The 19,363-nt window shown below is 54.9% G+C and overlaps 1 protein-coding gene across 9 annotated transcripts in view; it reads left to right on the top strand.

The window, feature by feature from the left end:
• The window catches only part of ARAP1 (ArfGAP with RhoGAP domain, ankyrin repeat and PH domain 1), a 213,665-nt gene that overhangs the window by 156,422 nt on the left and 37,880 nt on the right, over positions 1-19,363 (top strand). For all 9 annotated transcript variants that reach the window (XR_012900822.2, XR_016348579.1, XR_016348578.1 and 6 more), the window contains 6 exons: positions 54-174; positions 938-1,143; positions 6,052-6,158; positions 6,267-6,466; positions 7,545-7,630; positions 12,462-12,644. Coding sequence is in view for 2 of the 9 variants with exons in the window: in XM_089775809.1 (XP_089631935.1) it covers positions 54-174; positions 938-1,143; positions 6,052-6,158; positions 6,267-6,466; positions 7,545-7,630; positions 12,462-12,644 (903 nt within the window). In the remaining 7 variants the exon portion in view is untranslated. The remainder of the gene's footprint in view (positions 1-53; positions 175-937; positions 1,144-6,051; positions 6,159-6,266; positions 6,467-7,544; positions 7,631-12,461; positions 12,645-19,363) is intronic.

Here is a 19,363-nt window from a genome sequence, read left to right as displayed (position 1 = left end):
GGTCGATTCCCCTCTGGGTGTGGGGGTGTGACCTGTGTCCCTCTCTGCTGCAGGACACTTACTCCAAGCGCTTCATTCCGGTGTCCTCAATCTCCCGCGTGGCCAGCATTGGGGACCAGAAATTCGAGGTGATCACCAACCACAGGACCTTCGCCTTCCGGGCTGAGAGCGATGGTGAGGGCGGGGAGTGTTGCTCCTGGGGCTGGCAGCTGGGTGGGCGGGAGAAGGAAGCAGAGAGAGGGGAAGCTGCTGCTCCTATTTCTCCCTCCCTGCCTTGGGGATGTCTGGTGCGGGTGCTCTCTGCTCCTGTATCTTGCTCAGGCTGGTGTTCCCAGCCTCTAGGGAAACCATTCCACACCCTGACGGACCCCACTGGCAGGAGAGACTCCCCTGGAGCCAGCTGATATTCCTCTTCCCATTGCTGCTGGTTATTCCCCTCTGGCTCCCTCCCCCAGCCCTGGCAGTAATCCCTCTTCCGCCTGCTAATCCTACCAAGAGGACAACACCAGGCTATCCCCACCCCTTCACCTTCCTTTAGCTGAGCTTTGGCTCCGTCTGCTTCCAGCAAGTCACTCGCTGTCCGGTCCATCTTTCCAACCAGCTATGAGCTTCAGGGGCAGGGACTGAATCCCCCGCCCGGGGGGCAGCTCCTTCCTGGGTGCCCATTAATAACACTCCCATCCCTGAGCAGAGGGGCTCTGGAGATGCTCTCCTGCCTGGTGGGTTGAGGAAGCCGCCTCTGCCCACGACCAGCCCTTGCTGCTCTGCAGAGCAAAGGCCCAAGCTGTAAACCCACACTCCTGCCACCCTTTATGCCTCCCACAAGTGTCCCGGGGGGGGGGGGGGGGCTCTGTCCATCGTACGCCCCAGCTTTGGAGTCCCTCCTCTGGCCGGGTGTAAGGCTCCGAGCTGACCCCGGGCCCTGTTTGCCCCACAGCGGACCGTAACGAGTGGATGAGGACCTTCCAGCAGATGGTGGATGAGCAGAAGTTCAGGGGCTTGAACCGGATATCCCTCTTCCAGCCGGCCAATGGCATCCTGGACACGGTGGACAAGTGCGGCCTCCTGGAGCTGCGGGGCTTTAAGAACAAGCTGTACGTGGTGGTGTCTGGAGACAAGGTTTTCCTGTACAAGAACGCCGAGGTCTGTATCCACAGCGGCTGTCTCCTGCCAGGGAGCAGGGGAAAGGGCTCCTCACGCCGTTCTTTCTCCCTTGTCCCCTCTTCCCTTCCTCCAGCCTCACTTTATGCCTTGCTTGCTCCCACCCTCCTCCCCTGCCCCTGCCCCCTCTGGGCTCTGTCCCCACGGCTGCCCAGAGAGTTTGTGAGCAAGGCTGTTGTTAGCAGGAGGGATGGGAGCAGCGAGCGCTTGAGGCTGGTTCCCCTCTGTGCTGGGGGCTGCTCGCTCCCAGGGTGGGAGAGCGTTCCTACGCACTCAAACGGGACAAGGCAGGCAGAGCGTGGGGGAAGACACCTCATTTTACACATGGGCAGAGTAGACCCTGGGTAGATCCGGGTGGGAACCGTTTTTGGATCGGGGGGCTGCTGACCCACTGAACAATCGGGCTGCAAAAAAGTGAGAAGCAAAAAAAAAAGTCACTGACGTGGCTCGGGACAGAGAAGCAGAAAGATTCTCTCAGGGGGGCCAGGCTAGTTGATTTTTCTGGCCCCTCCATAGGCTCCCCTCAAAAATGAGGGGTTCAGTGCGTGGGAGAGGGTTGTGGGGAAACAGGCTTGGGCTGTGGGGTCTGGGCGGGAGGGAAGGTACAGGAGCCTCGGGGATTGGATCCAGGCTAGCAGGGGGCCGAATCTGGCCCCGAGGCCATATGTTCCCCACCCCCGAGGTGGATGAAGGGCTGTGCCAGAAATCCCACAGGGAGTCGGAGCAGAGCAGGAAATGAACCTGTCTCTCTGGTCCAGCCCGGTAAGCCCCATACTCCCCCCTATCCTCCACGGAAGTGCTGGCAGGTGGGGATCAGGCCAGGAGTTTAGTCCCACAGGGCGGAGAGGGACACCGGGCCCAGAGGGCGAGTTGCGCTGGAGGTGGGCGTGTGACGTGGCCATTTGTGGTGCCCCTGCTGGTGTGCTCTCCCCCTCTTCCCTCCGCCTGTCTCCGCAGGAGGGAAGTGTTCCCTCCAGCAGGACTTGAAAGAACTCTGCAGACTGTGGTCTCTGCGGGCAGGGGCTGAAGTCCTTTGCTCTGCCCATGGCAATCCCTGTCCCGCTCCGAGACCCTAGGCTGCTTTGGCACATCTGCTCTGGATAGGATTTGGGGATGGGTCTGATCCAGACTCCTGTACCTTGGGGAAATCTGCATTTGGGTTGGGACTCCTCAGTGTGGAGTCCGACACAGCCCCCGGTGCTCACACTGGTGTTGGTTCAGATGGGCCGTGTGGGCCCAAAGACTCCGAGGTGTAAACGTAACCCGGTGCTCACTGTCCAACGTTGCGTGGGTTTAATCAGGGCTTGGGGTTTGGTGCACAGAGACCTCAGCATGCTTAGCGATGGATTAGCGAGGACGATGGATTTTCCCGTCGTTTTGAGGCACGAATGTTCCGCTAGTATTGACTTAACTGCTGGGTTAGGGCTTCTCCTATGGGAAGCGAGTCCAATCCCCCGTTGAGGGGAGGGGTTGAGACACTTGTCTGGCGACGTGCTCTCTTCTCTTGCAAAGGCCTTGCACGCCGCACCTCAGAAGTGGGCACGGACCTCGCCAGCTGCGTCTGCCCAGTGCAATGAGTTCCCGGGTTTTCACGTCTGTCTTAGAATTGTAGGACTGGAGAGGGCCTCGAGAGGGCATCTAGTCCAGTCCTCTGCACTCGCGGAAGGACTAAGTATTCTCTAGACCAGCGGTTCCCAACCATTTCCAGATGGGGACCCATTTTGACAATTCAGGAAGACTTGGTGACCCAAGGCAATTCAAAAACGGGGGGAGGAGGGCGGAGCCACCTGGGAGACACGGGGCGACCCTTTTGAAACGTAATGGCGACCCATATTTGGGTCCCAACCCACCCTGATCTAGACCATCCCTGACAGGAGTTTGTTTAAATTGCTCATAAAAATCTTCAACAACAGAGATTCCACAACCTCCTCAGGCATTTTGTTCCAGGGCTTAACCACCCGGACAGGAAGTTTTTCTTAATGTCCAACCTAAACCTCCCTTGCTGCAGTTTAACCCCAGTGCTTCTTGTCCCAGCCTCTGAGGTTAAGGAGAATCATTTTTCTTCCCTCCTCCTTGAAATAATCTTTTAGGTGCTTGAAAGCTGCTATAAAGTCTCCTCTCCGTCTTCTCTTTTCTAGACTAAACAAACCCAGTTCTTTCAGTCTTCCCTCAGGGCATGTCTACACTAGGAAATTATTTTGAAATAACTAAATTCGAAATAATAACACCCAAAATAACTTTTTTGACATACGCTTATTCCCCGAGGAAAATGGGAGTACAGATTCCGAAATAACCAGCCTGTTCTTTCGAAATAACGGGCTTAGTAGTGTGGATACTCTGCATATGATTTCGAAATAAGGGGGGTTGTTTCAAAATAACTCCCTAGTGTAGGCCAGGGCTCATGGGCCATGTTTTCCAGGCCTTTAAACATTTTTGTTGCTCTTCTCTGGACCTTCTCCAAATTGTCCGCATCTTTCCTAAAATGTGGTGCCCAGAACTGGACACAGTACTCCAGGTGAGGCCTCATCAGCGCTGAGTAGAGAGGAAGAATGACTCTTTAGGTCACCCTGTTCACTCCTATTCATTTTGCCTGCTCTGAAGTTGACTTTCAAGGAATCTTTGTATCGGAGGGTGGGACAAGCCTCAGAGCAGGCTCCCATGCCCAGCTGGTCCCAGAGTGCCGCTTTCAATATACGGGAAACCTCCATGCAGCCCTGGGGCCTGACCCAGCGAAGGTCAGCCCTGTGGAGCGTACTCTGGAAGCCAGGGCATCTCTCAAGGGCTTCCTGCTTCATTCCATGGCAAACGCACCATTTAAAGTCCTTTGTAACCTTCAGTTCAAGGTAGAGAACAGAAGGATGAACAGTGAAAGCATTGGAAATGCAAACTATTCAGGAAGACTTCCCTTGCAACAGCCTTGTTCCCTTTCCTTGGAGCTGTAAAAGGCTTTTATAAGGAACACTTGCTTGTTTGCCCGGCTTCTGAGATGGTATCAGAGATATAATAGGGGGGGTGGGGAAGAGTCAGCTGAGATGGCCTGGCACCGCTGGCGGTACAGTCCAGTCCTGTTTCCTAAGAGAAACATCCCCAAAAGGGAAGAGAAACAAGCAGGAGAGAAAATGCAGCTTCTGTCAGTTTCCCTTTTCTGACAAAAATGATGAGGGGTTTGGAACGGGTCCCATATGAAGAGAGACTAAAGCGACTGGGACTTCTCAGCTTAGAAAAGAGGAGACTGAGGGGGGGGGTCTATAAAATCATGAGTGGTGCGGAGAGGGTGAATAAAGAAAAGTTATGTATTAGTTCCCATAATAGAAGAACTAGAAGACACCAAATGAAATTAATGGGTAGCAGGTTTAAAACTAACAAAAGAAAGTTCTTTTTCACACAGCACATAGTCAACCTGTGGAACTCCTTGCCACAGGAGGCTGTGAAGGCTAGGACTATGATAGAGTTTAAAGAGAAGCTAGATAATTTCATGGAGGTTAGGTCCATAAAAGGCTATTAGCCAGGGGATAAAATGGTGTCCTTGGCCTCTGTTTGTCAGAGGCTGGAGATGGATGGCACGAGACAAATCGCTTGATCATTGTCTTAGGTCCACCCCCTGTGGGGCAGCTGGTGCTGGCCACTGTCGGCAGACAGGCTACTGGGCTAGATGGACCTTTGTTCTGACCTAGTATGGTCATTGTTATGGTCTTATGTTCTTCTGTCTCTGGTGGCGCTGGAAGGACACAGGCCCAGTACATGCTGCGGTCGGGTACCCTTGTCGGGCTGTACACGGCAGTGCTTTTACCTGCCTCTTCCTGGTGCCAGGCTGCGTTGCCAAGAACACAGGCTTGGCTGCCTAACCCTGGCTCTGCTCAGGCAGCATTTAAAAGCAGAGAGAAGAAAGAAAGGGAGGAAGGAAGAGACCCCCGGGGAGGATGGACAAAATCACACATCCCATAGGGTGGTTGGCCTGCTGTGGTCAGGACCTCTCTGGGGTCAGGACAGCCATGGCCCACTGGCGCAGCGATAGATCCTGGAGGTGATGGGAGTGGCAGTCAGGAGGATAAAGTTCACTCCAGTGGCTGTTGAGAGACAGCTGCTGCTGCTGCTAATTTGCCCCCAGATGCCTGTTCTTTTGCAGAACCTCAGAAGGGGGTGCTGGGCAGACGGGCCCATCCGCTCCTTGTACTGAACAGCCATCCAGCCTCATTCCCGACATTGATTTCCAGCCCCACACTGCTCATTTGCCAGGCGCGATCTTAACCAGGGCTTGAGTTACACCCACAGGCCTTGCTTGTGTCCCCAGTCGGTCCGTCTCTCTCCCTGCTGCACCTCTTCCCACCCACAGAGTGGACTATTGCGACGCTTCAGAAAGGTCCGTGTGCTTTGCCATAGTTGAGCTCCCAGTGAGGAGATCTGTGCAGGCCAAGTTACCATGACAACTGCAGGGCTCATGGGTCCCATAGGCTACCGTGGCACTACCAACACTGGGCACTTGCACCCTGAACAATGTGTCCTCTACATTTGCCATCCGTGTGTGGAATAAATTGTGTTTTGTGCACCGAGGCATGTGCGGATGTGCCCCACCAGGAGAAACACATGCTGTTAGCTGTGCGTGCTGTGGGCGCATTGCTAATCAGCTGGGCGGCATTTGAATCTCTCCTGGGTGGCCGCTCGAGTGCTCGGTTACAGGGAACGCTGACCGTGGAGTGGGGTGGGGTTCCCGGAGGTTCCTTGGTGCTGGGGGTGCAGGGCTGGAGTTTGTCTCCGCTCCCTTTCAGCTTGCTGCTTCGCTCCCCCATGCGGAACGGCTGTCCTGACTCTGGAGGGCAGGAGGGGAGTCCCATACTGCTGTGTCCTGTACTGCTGATCTCTAACCCCATCCTGGCTTTCTCACCCCATCAGGATTTCCGGCAGGGGATCGGCATCACTTACATCGAGATGAACGTGGGGAACGTGAAGGACGTGGACAGGAGGGGGTTCGATCTGACGACGCCTTACAAGATTTTCAGGTGAGGGGGGCCCTAGGCGCCGTGCCCCAAGGGCGCTGTTCCTTCCCCCACCCCTGTACAACATGTGTCTCACTCCAGCCCCTCCCCCTGCTCTCTGCTGGCTCTCAGCTTCTGGGCGGACTCGGACCAGGAGAAGGACGAGTGGGTGGAGGCCATGCAGCAATCCATCGCCGAGGCCCTCTCCAACTCGGAGGTGGCGGAGAAGATCTGGTCGGTGGAGGCGAACCGGTTCTGCGCCGACTGTGGGTCGCCCAACCCCGACTGGGCCTCCGTCAACCTTTGTGTCGTCATTTGCAAGAGATGCGCAGGTATCGGCCGAGACCAGGGGGTGCGAGCCATGGGGATTGGGATGGAGGTTGGGGCTGGCGGCTTAGAGCATGGCACATCTCTGGCTTCAGCGGTGGCCCCCGGCTTGGCCTCTCCAAGGCCCTTTTTCCCCCATCTCGCAGACCGGGCTGGTCCTTCTGCCCTCCTTGGGGATTGCTGGGCTAGGGCAGAGCAGTGCCCCCTCAGCCGTTTCGGAGGCAGGCTCAGGAACCATGCTCCCTTCCCCCCGAGTGGACACCCATGGAATTTCCTGCTCCAGGAGACGTTCTTCCTAACTCAGAAACGGAAATGCAGGATCCGTGCAGGGGCAGCTGCAGCCAGGTCCGGACGAGGCTGCTCTTTGCCCAAGCATGTTTCACTGGGGGGCTGCAGAGCCGCAGTGGGATTTCACTGAGCCGCCTGGCAGACACACGGAGCCTGAGGCGCCCTGTATCAGAGTCTGTTCCTGAGCATGCCCCAGCTCCTCGGTCTTGCCAGCCTTGCCAGACTGGCCTGTGAAACAGACCACTCCCCTCACTGACACAGCTGGGCCAGCTGCCCCCTACCCCGGCGGAGACACAGTTCGGCTGGCAGCCGAGTGTTTGAGATGGCTTAGCTAAAGTCCTTCAACTCCCTTGGCCCGCATACGCTGCCCCTCCACAAGGGGCACTTCTGGCAGAGCTGTGCCTATCGGCCAAGGTTGGCCTCAGCCCACTTCCCAGTGGCCAACGTGATGGGCTGGAGGTGGCCCAGCACTGCAGGTGCCGGCCCGTCTCTGCTAGCTGTGATTGTCTGGCGGTTGTCGACCCCATAAAACCACTGGCACAAGTGGCACTGGTTGGGAAAGCCCATGGAGACTGACGTGTCCTCTGCTGCCCAAAGAGGGCCCCCCTGGGGTAGAGCGGAGGTGTGTCGTGTGGGGAAGTGCTCACCTGGTGCTTAGCAGGATAACCTCACCGTAGCGGAGATGGGGAAACTGAGGCAGGGAGGCGCAGTGACTGGCCCCAGGCCCTGAGCAGAGCCACTGCTGGGCCACCACCAGTGCTGCTTTCTAATGAGACGTTTGCTTTTGCTTGCCAGGGGAACATCGGGGGCTGGGGCCGAGCATCACCAAAGTGCGGAGCCTAAAGATGGACAGGAAGGTGTGGACGGAGGAGCTGATTGAGGTACCAGTGCAGACCCCCGTGGGCTAGCGGGTGGCAAGGGGGGCTCGTTCGTAGCCGGCTGCGAAAGCCCGCCCTTGCTGGTTACGCACACACCCGCAGGGCCTGGGACACACCGTACACAGCCCGACTGGCTGGCTGCCTGCCTCTGGGAAGTTCAGCCCTCCCCAGCTTTGCTTCTGTAGCATCCGCCCGCTGGAGACATTCCCTACCGCTCCCGCGGATCTGGAAATAAACCTGCCTTGATGCCTCTGTCCGTGTCTGGGACTGGGCGCCCAGATGTGCCTGGCTGCAGACAGCAGAGCTCTCTGGGCAGTCCCTGCTGCGTGGCCCAGAAGCAGGGGAAAAAGGGATCGCAAGCGTTAACAGCCCCCCTACCCCTGGTGATAATCTTATCTGGCCCCCAGACCACAAAGCCTTGCTGCCCACTCCTGCAAGTCCCAGAGCTGCTGGCCGAGGTAGTGACGTCCTCCGCCCTCTCTGCATGCCGGGAAGGACCGGACGCATGCAGCAGTGATCTGGCACTGGTTGTGCCCCCGAAGCTGGCGGGAGCGAGGGTGGAGCTGGCAGTGGGGGTGCAGGTGCTGGTGGGTGCCTACTGGCTGGATGTGCAAGAGAGAGGCCGGAGCTGCAAAGGCCCCTTAGCTTGGACCCTGGCTGCTTGCAAGAGCCCGGCTGCACCTCCCTCACGCTGCAGGGTCTGACCCCTCGGCTGTTCTGAGGTGAAAGTGTCACCCCACCTCTGTCACTCCCCACCTGGAGCCCAGCCCTCCATGCCCCATGCCCTGCGCTGGAGCCCGGCACCCCCTGACCCATACCTATGCTGGAGCCCGGCACTGTACCCAGCTCTCCCTGCCCTATACCCTGCGCTGGAGCCCGGCACTCCCTGCCCCGTGCCCTGTCCTGGATCCCAGCACTCCCTCCCCTATACCCTGCACTGGATCCCGGCACTCCCTGCTCTATACCCTGCACTGGATCCCGGCACTCCCTGCTCTATACCCTGTGCTGGATCCCGGTACTCCCTGCTCTATACCCTGTGCTGGAGCCTGGCCCTCTTTCCCCCCCGCCATGCAAGCTGCTCCTCCTCGCCAGCTGATCAGACTCCGGGCCCTTCACCACGGAGCAACCCCAGACAAGGACTCAGCCTTCCCCGCCCTTCTCTGGGACAATGGGATCGGGACGCAGAGCACAGCATGCTGGGAGATTATCCGCTACCAGGGTGGCCAGAACTGCTAGCAGCTTGGCCCGTGTCCACCCGGAGCCTGGCTGTGTCTGGCCTCCATGTTCCAGACCCCTCTCCCACGCCCCACAGCCGGCTCCCGCCTGCACCGCTCCCCGCGGACACACCGTGAAAGTGCTTCCAGCTGCTCCCTAGCTGCAGGCAGCACATTCCTGCTCTCCCCCTCCTCTAAGGCCACACTGACCCCCATTAACCCCCAGTGGCCCCCGCCGGGTGAAGTGGAGGGATATACCCGCAGACAGCAAATCAGGGATGTTCTCCTAGATCTCCCAACAGCCCCCCCGCCCCGGTACCTCCCACCTCCTTCCCCCTGCGGGGAGAGACCAGGCCCCCAGGACTGTCCGTTCCTTCTTACAGCCTCTCCCCGCCTTCTAGGCCCTGCCTCTCCCCGCTTGGAGACCTGCTCTCACTTGTGGGGCGCAGCCGTGCGATGATGGTGTTTGCGGTGCACTACCCCTTTGGATTACAAAGGGCTCTGCTTGCTGGGAAGTCCGGCAGCTGTTTGGTGCCTAGGACAGTGTAAGGCCGTGTACCCATTAACTCCAGGAGAGAATGCAGACGGGAAGAGACACGCCAACGGCATCCCTCCTGGGAACTGCGCCTTTCTTCTTCCAGGTGTTCTGTACCAACAGTAAAAGCAGGGCCCTTGGCTTGCATTCATGAGCAACCCTACAATAACAAATCAGCACACACAGCTCTGGGCTGCTGAGCAACCCTACAATAACAAACCAGCACACGCAGCCCTGGGCTGGTGAGCAACCCTACGATAACAAACCAGTGTGCACAACCCTGGACTTGCGAGCAACCCTACAATAAACAACCAGCATGTGCAGCCCTGGCCGTGGCAACCCTACAATAACAAACCACTGTGCACAGTCCAGGTCTTGGGAGCAACCCTACAAAAACAAACCAGTGTGCTCAGCGCAGCTCATGCAAGCGACCCTACAATAACAAGCCAGTGCAGGAGGAAGAACATCAGTAAGGAAATGCGACTCTCAAAGCGCAGAGGCTACTGCACATGAAAGTGAGGAACAATCGCATTAAAACAATGGTGTCCTTTTTGTAACCTGCAGCTGGAGCCGACAGGCCCGCGCTTGGCTCTGCAGATGTATTTCTGCGGCAGGAAGGGGAGCGGGGGGCTTGGCAGCCCTGGACAGCGAGGGCTGCCAGAGAACAGGCTTAGCGGCTGAGCAGAGTTCTCCGCAATGGGTGCCAGGGAAGAGGTGCGTTTAGGCCAGCCAGGGCCCTTGGGGGAGTGTTCTGCAGAGCACAATCCCAGCCTGGCTGAGGGGGTGGAGATGAACTAGAAGAAGGCTGAGGGTTAGCTGGTTTCCATGTCTGTCTGCAGTAGGGAGTTAAATGGCATTTAATCAGCTAATCAACTAGTTAATTAGTTGATAAGGGGAAAACTGCAGAGCCGCAGCAGGGTTGGCTCAGAATCCTAGGGCAGGACCAACCCCAACTCAGTCATCCCAGCCAGGGCTTTGTCAAGCTGGGACTTAAAAACCTCTCGGGGTGGAGATTCCACCCTCTCTCTAGGGAACCTGTCCCAGTGCTTCCCCACCCTGCTGGGGAAATAGCTTTTCCTAATAGCCAACCTAGACCTCCCCCACTACAGCTTGAGACCATTGCTCCTTGTTCTGCCATCCGTCACTGCTGAGAACAGCCTCTCTCCATCCTCTTTGGAACCCCCTTCAGGAAGTTGAAGGCTGCTCCCAAATCCCCCCTCGCTCTTCACTTCTGCAGATTAAATAAACCCAAATCCCTCGGTCTCTCCTCGTAGGTCATGCGCTCCAGCCCCTGAATCATTTTGATTGCCCTCCGCTGGACCCTCTCCAATGCACCCACATCCTTTCTGGAGTGGGGGGCCCAGAACTGGACACAATACTCCAGATGTGGCCTCACCAAAGCCGAACAAAAGGGACTAATCACTTCTCTGGATCTGCTGGCAATACTTCTCCTAGTGCACCCTAATATGCCACTAGGCTACAAGGGCACCCTGTGCTGGCGGCTGCTGCTGCGGTGGCGGCAGCTACAGCTGGTGTGGCGGCAGTGGCTCGTGCAGCAGCCCACGGTCAACATGGCGGCTGTGGCTGGTGGCTGTGGCTCCAGCTGTGGCTCGTGTGGCAACTGCAGCTCGTCCAGCAGGGGCAGCTGCTCCTGTGCTCTGGCAGGAGCTCCTTCCCCTCCGGTAGTTAGCCCCCACTGAGCTGCTCCTCTGGCCTTTATACTGGGTCTGCAGTTGGAGCATGCCCAGTAGGGCTGGAGGGGCGGGGCCTTCTCAGCCCAGCAAGCCTGGCGATGCCCCATCACAACCTTACCGTCCCGTTATCCAATCCATACTTCCTTAACTTGCTGGCAAGAATACTGTGGGAGATCGTAACCCCGCTGCGGCCCAGCCTTTTAAACGTATTAAGAGCCACAAGCGAAAGCACAGCAAGGGGGACTGGGTGCAAGCCAGGAATCGGCTGTCCTGGCTCACGCCTGGCCCCCTACTACACCTCTGCCTCCCCTGCCCCTCTGCGGAGATGGTGCTGGGGGGAATCAGCTTTTAAGCCAGCTCCCCCCAGCATTGCCTTCCCCCCCCCTTCTACCTCTCTCTGATAGAGGCAGCAAGTGGGGCGGAGGGGGAACGACTATGCGACTCACTAGTTGACTAGTCGCTTACATCCCTAGTTTGCAGGGACCCGCCCTTTCACGCCTGTGCAACGGGCAGTTTCACAGGTGAACAACAAATGCGCCCACATGAATTCTGGGGAATTAAATTCCCAGCTCTCTCTCTTCCCCCCACTCCTGGTTCTTCTATTGGTGCCCATCACCGTGGGCTCTGATCTCCATGCTCAGAGTCATAGGTTGGTACGTCAGAGCCAGCAGGGACCATTGCGATCACGATGTCTGATCTGAATAACACCGGCCATAGGACTTCCTGGAATTAACCTGTCTGTCAGTCTCTTTGTTCAGATCACACCAGTAGCTCCGCCTTCCCCACTCAAATGCCTCTGTGAACACATGGGCTTTGCACGTGCCTTGCAGGGGAGCCCGTTTTGGTGGAGTGGGCGGAGGCGAGTCCTAGTGGTCCAGGTGCCCACTCCCCATCAATTGTTCCCTCTAATTTTTTCCATCCACATGCAGAATAAATTTTATTACGCGCATCAAGGCATGTGCCGATGTGCACCACCAGTAGAAACACATGCTGCCAGCTGTGGGCGCTGTGCGGATCAGCTGGGCAGGACCTGAATCTCACTAAGGTGGCTGCCCAGAGAACACTGCTCCCCCAAGCACATGGCTCAGACCGGCTAGGCTACCACGCCTGGAGAGGGGATGCTTCCCAGAGATGCAGGGCAGGGCTTTCTGTGAACGTGCCTTTGGGCGCTCGGCAGCGATCACAAGCCCGCCATCTCCTGTGCGTTATAACAGGCAGGTTCGGGCTGTTTGCTCCCTTTGAACATGCCCAGTGCTGTGCTGGGCACACGCCCCGCAATTTGTCAGGCAGCCCAGGGGGGTCTGGCGGAAGGGCAACAGGGAGGCCGTGGCGCACGCGCAGAGATGCCAGCCTGGGCCGTTCACGCTGCCGCTTCTGTTTTGCCTCCCCAGCTCTTCTGCCAGGTTGGCAACGGGGTGGCCAAACAGTTCTGGGCAGCCAACGTGCCCCCCAGCGAGGCCATCCACCCGGCGAGCGGGAGCCAGGAACGGCGGCGCTTCCTCGTTGCCAAGTACAAGGAGGGCAAGTATCGGCGCTACCACCCACTCTTCGGGAACCAGGAAGAGCTCAACAAGGTTGGTTCCTGGTGGTCTCACGATCACATTCAGGGGAAGGGCTGGTCTATTCCTTCAGTGGGTCTCCGTCATCTGAAGAAGGTGAGCAGGTGGGACCTCCTGCCCCCTGGGTCCACATGCCAAAGGGCCTCTTTCAGCACTGGGAGAGACTGGATTTTCCTCCTGACCATCTGCAGAGGCAGCACGGCCTAGTGGGTGGTGCGCAGGCCTGGCAGCAGGGTACTCCTAGGCCTGGCTGTGCCTGGTTTGCTCTCTGAGCTCTGCCTTGCTGCCGGAGCCCAGGTGTCCACAAATGCTTACCGATGGGGACCACGCTTAGCCTAAAGATTCTAGGGACACTCACACAAACGGAGAGTAAGCCGATTGTTCTGGCCAAATTCCAGTTAAGAAATAGCATCCTGGCTCCCTGAAATTCTCTTTGAAATGTTCCTGGAATGGTCCCAATATGTCATGAAATGTTGCTGTGTGCTGTTCAGTAGCTGCTGGGTCCCACCCCAGAGTTGGCTGCATTTCAGTGTGGGAAGAAGTGATTCCTGTGTGTGATTCCTGTGTACAGTCTGTAGCTTGCCTCATGACGAAGGGGGTCTGCATAATTACCAGCACTTTTTGCTTAGCACCTGCAGTGTCCACAGAGCTCTTAATCCACATAAATTGGGGTAAACAAGTGCTTAAGTTCTCAAGTTAATTAAATTCTCTCTAGCCAGGGCCCTGGTCCAACGAAGCGCTAGATTTGAGTGTCTGTACCTGGGGTTGGGTGGCCAGGACAAGTCGGGTGTTCTGCTTGTTACCACCCGCCTTGTTGCACGGCAGATACTCTGCTTGAGCTGGCCAAAGTGGTCTCAGACGTGGTGTTGAGGACCCCCAGGCTTCTGGCCTTGGGGGACTTTAAAGTTTACATTGAGGCTGTCCTGTCTGGTCCGGCTTGAGACTTTATGATCACCATGATGACCTTAGGACTATCCCAAGAAATAACTGTCCCCACATAATTGGCAGGTCATACGCTCGATCTAATCTTTTGGACTAAGGGTGATGGAGATTTTGGGAAAACAAAAAGTTGTAGCACTTTAAAGACTAACAAGGTGGTTTATTAGGTGATGAGCTTTCGTGGGCCAGACCCACTTCTTCAGATCATATTCTGAAAGTGAATAGGCATGACCATTATGTAACAGAGGGATACAATGAAAAAGTAAACAAAATATACAGTAATGAATCAGATACATAGCATAGAAAGTGGGGGTGGGGGCTGGGGAGGAGTGACAAGGAAGGAGGAAATTGCTTATAGTAAGCATCAGTTAAGTGGCTTATCTGGAGTTACTATGAATATCAAAAGATGGGGATGAAACAAAATACAGAACTATGTAGCACTTTAAAGACTAACAAGATGGTTTATTAGGTGATGAGCTTTCGTGGGCCAGACACACTTCCTCAGATCAAATAGTGGAAGGAAATAGTCACAACCATATATACCAAAGGATACAATTTAAAAAATGAACACATATGAAAAGGACAAATCACATTTCAGAACAGAAGGGGGATGCGGGGGGGGGGAGAAGGTAAATGTCTGTGAGCTAATAGTATTAGAGGTGATAATTAGGGAAGCTATCTTTGTAATGGGTAAGATAGCTAGGGTCTTTGTTGAGACCCAAGGTGGGGAGGCTGTCTTTGTAATGTGTAAGGTAATTATCATCTAAATTAAGACCCATTCGCAATATGTCGAATTTTAGCATGAAAAAGAGTTCTGAAGTCTCTCTCTGTAATCTGGTGTTAAAGACTCTTTGTAGTAAGACACAAGTTGTCAGGTCTTTCAGGGAATGACCAGTTTGATTAAAATGTAGGCCAACAGGTTTTTCTGTGTGGAGATGTCTGATGTCTGATTTTTGTGAGCATTAATTCTCTGGCGAAGTGACTGACCAGTTTGTTCAATATACATCACAGAAGGACATTGTTGGCACATGATGGCATATATCACATTGCTGGATGTACAGGACTATGAGCCCTTGATTATATAACTGACATGGTTAGGTCCAGTGATGGTGTCTCCAGAGAAAATATGTGGACAAAGCTGGCAACGGGGTTTGTTGCAAGGGAAAGTTCCAGGGTTAGTTTTAGTGTGGTATGGGATGTAGTTACACTCCCTTTGTCATGGACCGATCACTACCTGGTCAAGTTTAGACTATTTGCTGATCTCCCCCTCCGCACAGGCGGGGGACTGATTAAGATGGGCTGCCCTTGGAGGCTGATGGGTCCAGAGGGTTTCCTGAGATCTCAGCCATTATGGCTAGTGGTCCTGTCGATGCCCTGGGCGATATATGGAACATCGAGGTAGCCCAAGCAGTGAACATGATTGCTCCTAAGCGCCCTTTTTGGGCTAGTCAAACCAAGTTTGGCCCTGGTTTTCTGGGGAGTTGCAGGTGGAGAAACGGGCCGTGCGAGGGCTAGAGCGCCCTTACACGGCTCTGGAGGAGAATTTGAACCGGGTCAATTGCGAGTTAGGGCTGAGTTGCGAGCCTGTTCTGTGACGGCGCTGACAGCGAAGGAGAGTTCTCTGCCCGCATCATGTGTGCACAGTGGCATCCGGTGGAATTGTTTCAAGTGGTGCAAGGCCTCTTACAGCCTGTTCCCTCCTGATGAGATGGAGGAGTCCTCAGCAATTCACTGCGACTTGTTTGCGAAGCCCTTTGCAACTAAGGTTACTCCGATCCGGCCTGACTTGGACTCTGGCTGTCCTGCGAGCGGGGTACGGAATGTGTTGAGCGCACTGCCCAGTCGCTTTTCTTTGGATCAGTTTCAGCTTTTGCAAATGTGGACAAGGTGCTTGGAGGACTGCGACCTATCACGTGCTCGCTCGACTCCAGCCCTTCGTGGCTTATGAAATCAAGCCAGGAAAAGATGACTGGTTGGGTCCCGGGGATTATCAATGTGACTTTTACATCCAGGATGGTTCCCGCTGCCTTGAAAGAGGCAGTGATAAAGCTGTTCCTTAAGAAGCCTTCCTTGGACCCACACAATGTAAATAACTATCGCCCGGTCCCTAATATTCCCTTCTTGGGCAAGGTCCTCAAGCAGGTGGTGGCGTTGCAACTCCAAGCTTTCTTGGAAGAAACGGATAATTTAGATCCATTTCAGTCTGGCTTCAGGCCAGGTTTTGGAACAGAAACTGCCTTGATCGCCCTGGTAGACGACCTATGCTGGGAGCCAGACAGGGCGAGTGTGTCCCTGTTGATTCTCTTGGACCTCTGGGAGGCTTTCGACCGTGGTATCCTTGTGGAGTGCCTGGTGGAGTTGGATATCGCAGGCACTGTCTTGCAGCGATTCCGGTCCTACCTGGCTGGATGCTTTCAGAAGGTGGAGCTAGGGGGCTGCTGTTCGACCCCATGGTGATTGGTCCCGCAAGGTTCCATCTTGTCCCCTATGCTGTTTAACGTCGACATGGGTCCGCTGGGAGAGGTTGTAAGGTGATCTGGAGGATGGTGCCATCAATATGCAGATGAAACCCAACTCGATTTCTCTGACATCGGATCCAGGTATGGCAGTGACTGATCTGAACTGGTCTCTGGAGGCGGTGATGGACTGGATGAGGTCGAACAGGCTGAAACTGAAGCCAGATAAGACCAAGATCCTGTGGATTAGGAAGCCACCTGTCCGGGAATGTGGTGCATTACCTGTTCTGGAAGGGGTCACACTCCCCTTGAAAGAACAGTGCACAGCTTGGGAGTCCTCCTGGACCCTTTTCTAACATTTGAAAACCAGATTTCTTCGGTGGCCAGGAGGGCTTTTGGGCAGCTCCAGCTGATCCACCAGCTGCGACCCTTCCTGAAGAAGAACGACCTGGCTATGGTGATTCATGCTTTTGTCACATCCCCATTAGACTTCTGCAAGGCGCTCTGCGTGGGGCTGCCTTTGAAGAGTCTTCAGATGCTTCAACTGGTCCAGAATGCAGCTGCTCGAGTTTTAACTAACACTCGTTATACGGCGCATGCTATGCCGCTGCTCCGGCAGCTGCTCTGGCTTCCGATATGTGCCCAGGCACAATTCAAGGTCTTGGTTATGACTTATAAAGCCATAAATGGGTTGGGACCGGGGTATTTGCAGGACCATCTCTTCCCATACGAACTGCCCAGGGATGGAGGTCTACTGGGGAGGCTCTGCTCCGTGTGCCTCCACTTATGGAGATACGGTTGACATCTACGCACAGCAGGGCCTTCTCAGCCTTTGCTCCCAGGCTGTGGAATTCTCTCTCCTGGGACATTTGCCTGGCGCCAATGTTGGCGACTGTTTCGGTGCTAGGCCAACGCCACCCATTTTACCTGGGCTTTTATTGGTGTTTAGTTGTGTGTGAGTATGTGTGTCCCACCTCTTGAGGTGTTTTAGCAGGTTTGATGTCCCCCTTTGGGGTTTTGTATTTTACTTTTATGTAGATACTAGACAATTAGCCCGTCATAAGATGGGATTGTCAGGTCTCTCCTCCATGTCGGTCTTTTCTCCTGAGCCTCCGGTCTCTCGCTCCGTCTCTGTCTCTCGTCCGCCTCCTGCTTCTCTCTCTGTCTCTCTCTTTCCCTTCGCCTCCCCCTCCTGCCTCTCACTCGGGGGACCGCGGAGCCCAAATGGCCTTTTGGGCTCCGTACTCCCCGTGCTGCAGGAAGAGAGAAGTCCTAGGCTCCCCGAGTGCCACATGCGCCGTCGCTAGTCACTCCCCAAGGATGCTGGGTGCAGTGCCTTTGGGGAAGGGCAATGGGAATGGCCCAGAGCATCTTTCTGCTGCAATCTGCTGTTTACCAGATGGCTGCTGGCTCAGGGCAATGCAGGGAGCTGGCAGTGGAATTCCCTTGCACGCAGTCCAAAGGACCATACAGAACAGAGTGAAACTTGCATTGGGCATAGATCCCGTCCTCACTGAGGACTAGTGGCTTTGCTTGGCCTGAAAAGAACAGGTCTTACTGACCAACAGCTCGAGAACTGGGCCTCTCACAGGCCCCTTACCCTCTGCAGAGCTCTGCCGATCAGTATTTGTGTGCATGGGGCCTCGGGTCTATTCCAGGAGTTGGCAGTCCCTGAACACTGGCTTTGGAGCGGGTAGCTCCTTGCAAGCTCCTTCTGTGAAGCTGGGGGGCTCATGAGTGTCATAGGGGCAATAGCAGGGCAGGGGGCAAGATTGGTCGGACATGTGTAATGACCCCCCCCTCCACACTCACTCGTGTGTGAGCAGCGAGGTTGGAACCAGGATGTTTCAATCAGCACCAAAGCAGGTTTGACCGAAGGGAGTAGCTCCTCTAGCAGTAATAAGCTCTTACCTACTAATGGCCCATCCACCAAAGGGCAATAGGATTCATGCATTGTGCCGCCTAATATATGTTGCTTAAGTCCTAGAGCACTAGAGCTGGAAGGGATCTCGAGAGGTCATCAAGTCCAATCCCCTGCCCTCACGGCAGGACCAAGCACTGTCTAGATCATCCCTTGTCTAACCTGCTCTCAGATACCTCCAGTGATGGAGATTCCACAAGCTCCCTAGGCAACTTATTCCAGAGTTTAATCAGCTTGAATGAAGACATTAGGAAAAATGTCCAACCTAAACCTCCCTTGCTGTCATTTAAGCCCATTGAACAACAAGCGATCCATCCCCTATTGCCCAGTCCTGCCTTCTGCCAGACAAACAAACTGGAACAGGTACAAAGAAGGGCCACTAGGATGATCCGAGGAATGGAAAACCTGTCTTATGAAAGGAGACTCAAGGAGCTTGGCTTGTTTACTTTAACCAAAAGAAGGCTGAGGGGGGACATGATTGCACTTTTTAAATATATTAGAGGGATAAATACCAGGGAGGGAGAGGAATTATTTAAGTTTAATGCCAATGTGGACACAAGAACAAATGGATATTAGCTGGCTAGTAGGAAGTTTAGACTTGAGATTAGATGAAGGTTTCTAACCATTAGAGGAGTGAGGTTCTGGAACGGCCTTCCAAGGGAAGTAGTGGGGGCAAAAGATCTATCTGGTTTCAAGATTAAACTAGATGGGTTTATGAAGGGGATGGTTTGATGAGATAACAGGATCTTGGTATCTAATTGACCATTCATTATCAGTGGGAAATAGGTCAATGGAGGGATGATAGGAGTTACTAGAGAGAACTTTCTGGGTGTCTGGCTGGTGAGTCTTGCCCACATGCTCAGGGTTTAGCTGATCGCCATATTTGGGTTTGGGAAGGAATTTTCCTCCAGGGTAGATTGGCAGAGGCCCTGGAGGTTTTTCGCCTTCCTCTGTAGCATGGGGTACAGATCACAGCTAGAGGATCTCTGCATTTTGGGGTCTTCAAAGTATTTGAAGGCTTCAATATCTGAGATATAGGTGAGAGGATTATTTTAGGAGGGGTGGGTGAGATTTTGTGGCCTGCACTGTGCAGGGGGTCAGACTAGATGATCATAATGGTCCCTTCTGACCTTAAAGTCTATGAGTAAACACGATATCAACACAATCCAGCTGCGACTCCAGCCCAGAATCCCCAGCTCTGGAGGCTGACACCTTAACCATTAGGCCACTGGGTCACTAGAAGATGTCCTGTTGCTGGCCAGTCACAACAAGCGAGTGAAGTCTACTGGGGCTCAACTTGCCACCTTGGAAGGGTCATTAGCACTGTAGCCCAGATCTCTGCTGCTTGAGAAATAATTTCTTCTTCGGCTGGTAGCAGTAGTAAGCTGTTACCCTTTAAAGACCCAGCCACCAGAGGG

The sequence above is a fragment of the Pelodiscus sinensis genome, chromosome 1 (assembly GCF_052426305.1).
Source record: "Pelodiscus sinensis isolate ZL-2025 chromosome 1, ASM5242630v1, whole genome shotgun sequence".
NCBI classification, from domain to species: domain Eukaryota; kingdom Metazoa; phylum Chordata; order Testudines; family Trionychidae; genus Pelodiscus; species Pelodiscus sinensis.
This window is presented reverse-complemented; position numbering and strand designations above follow the sequence as displayed.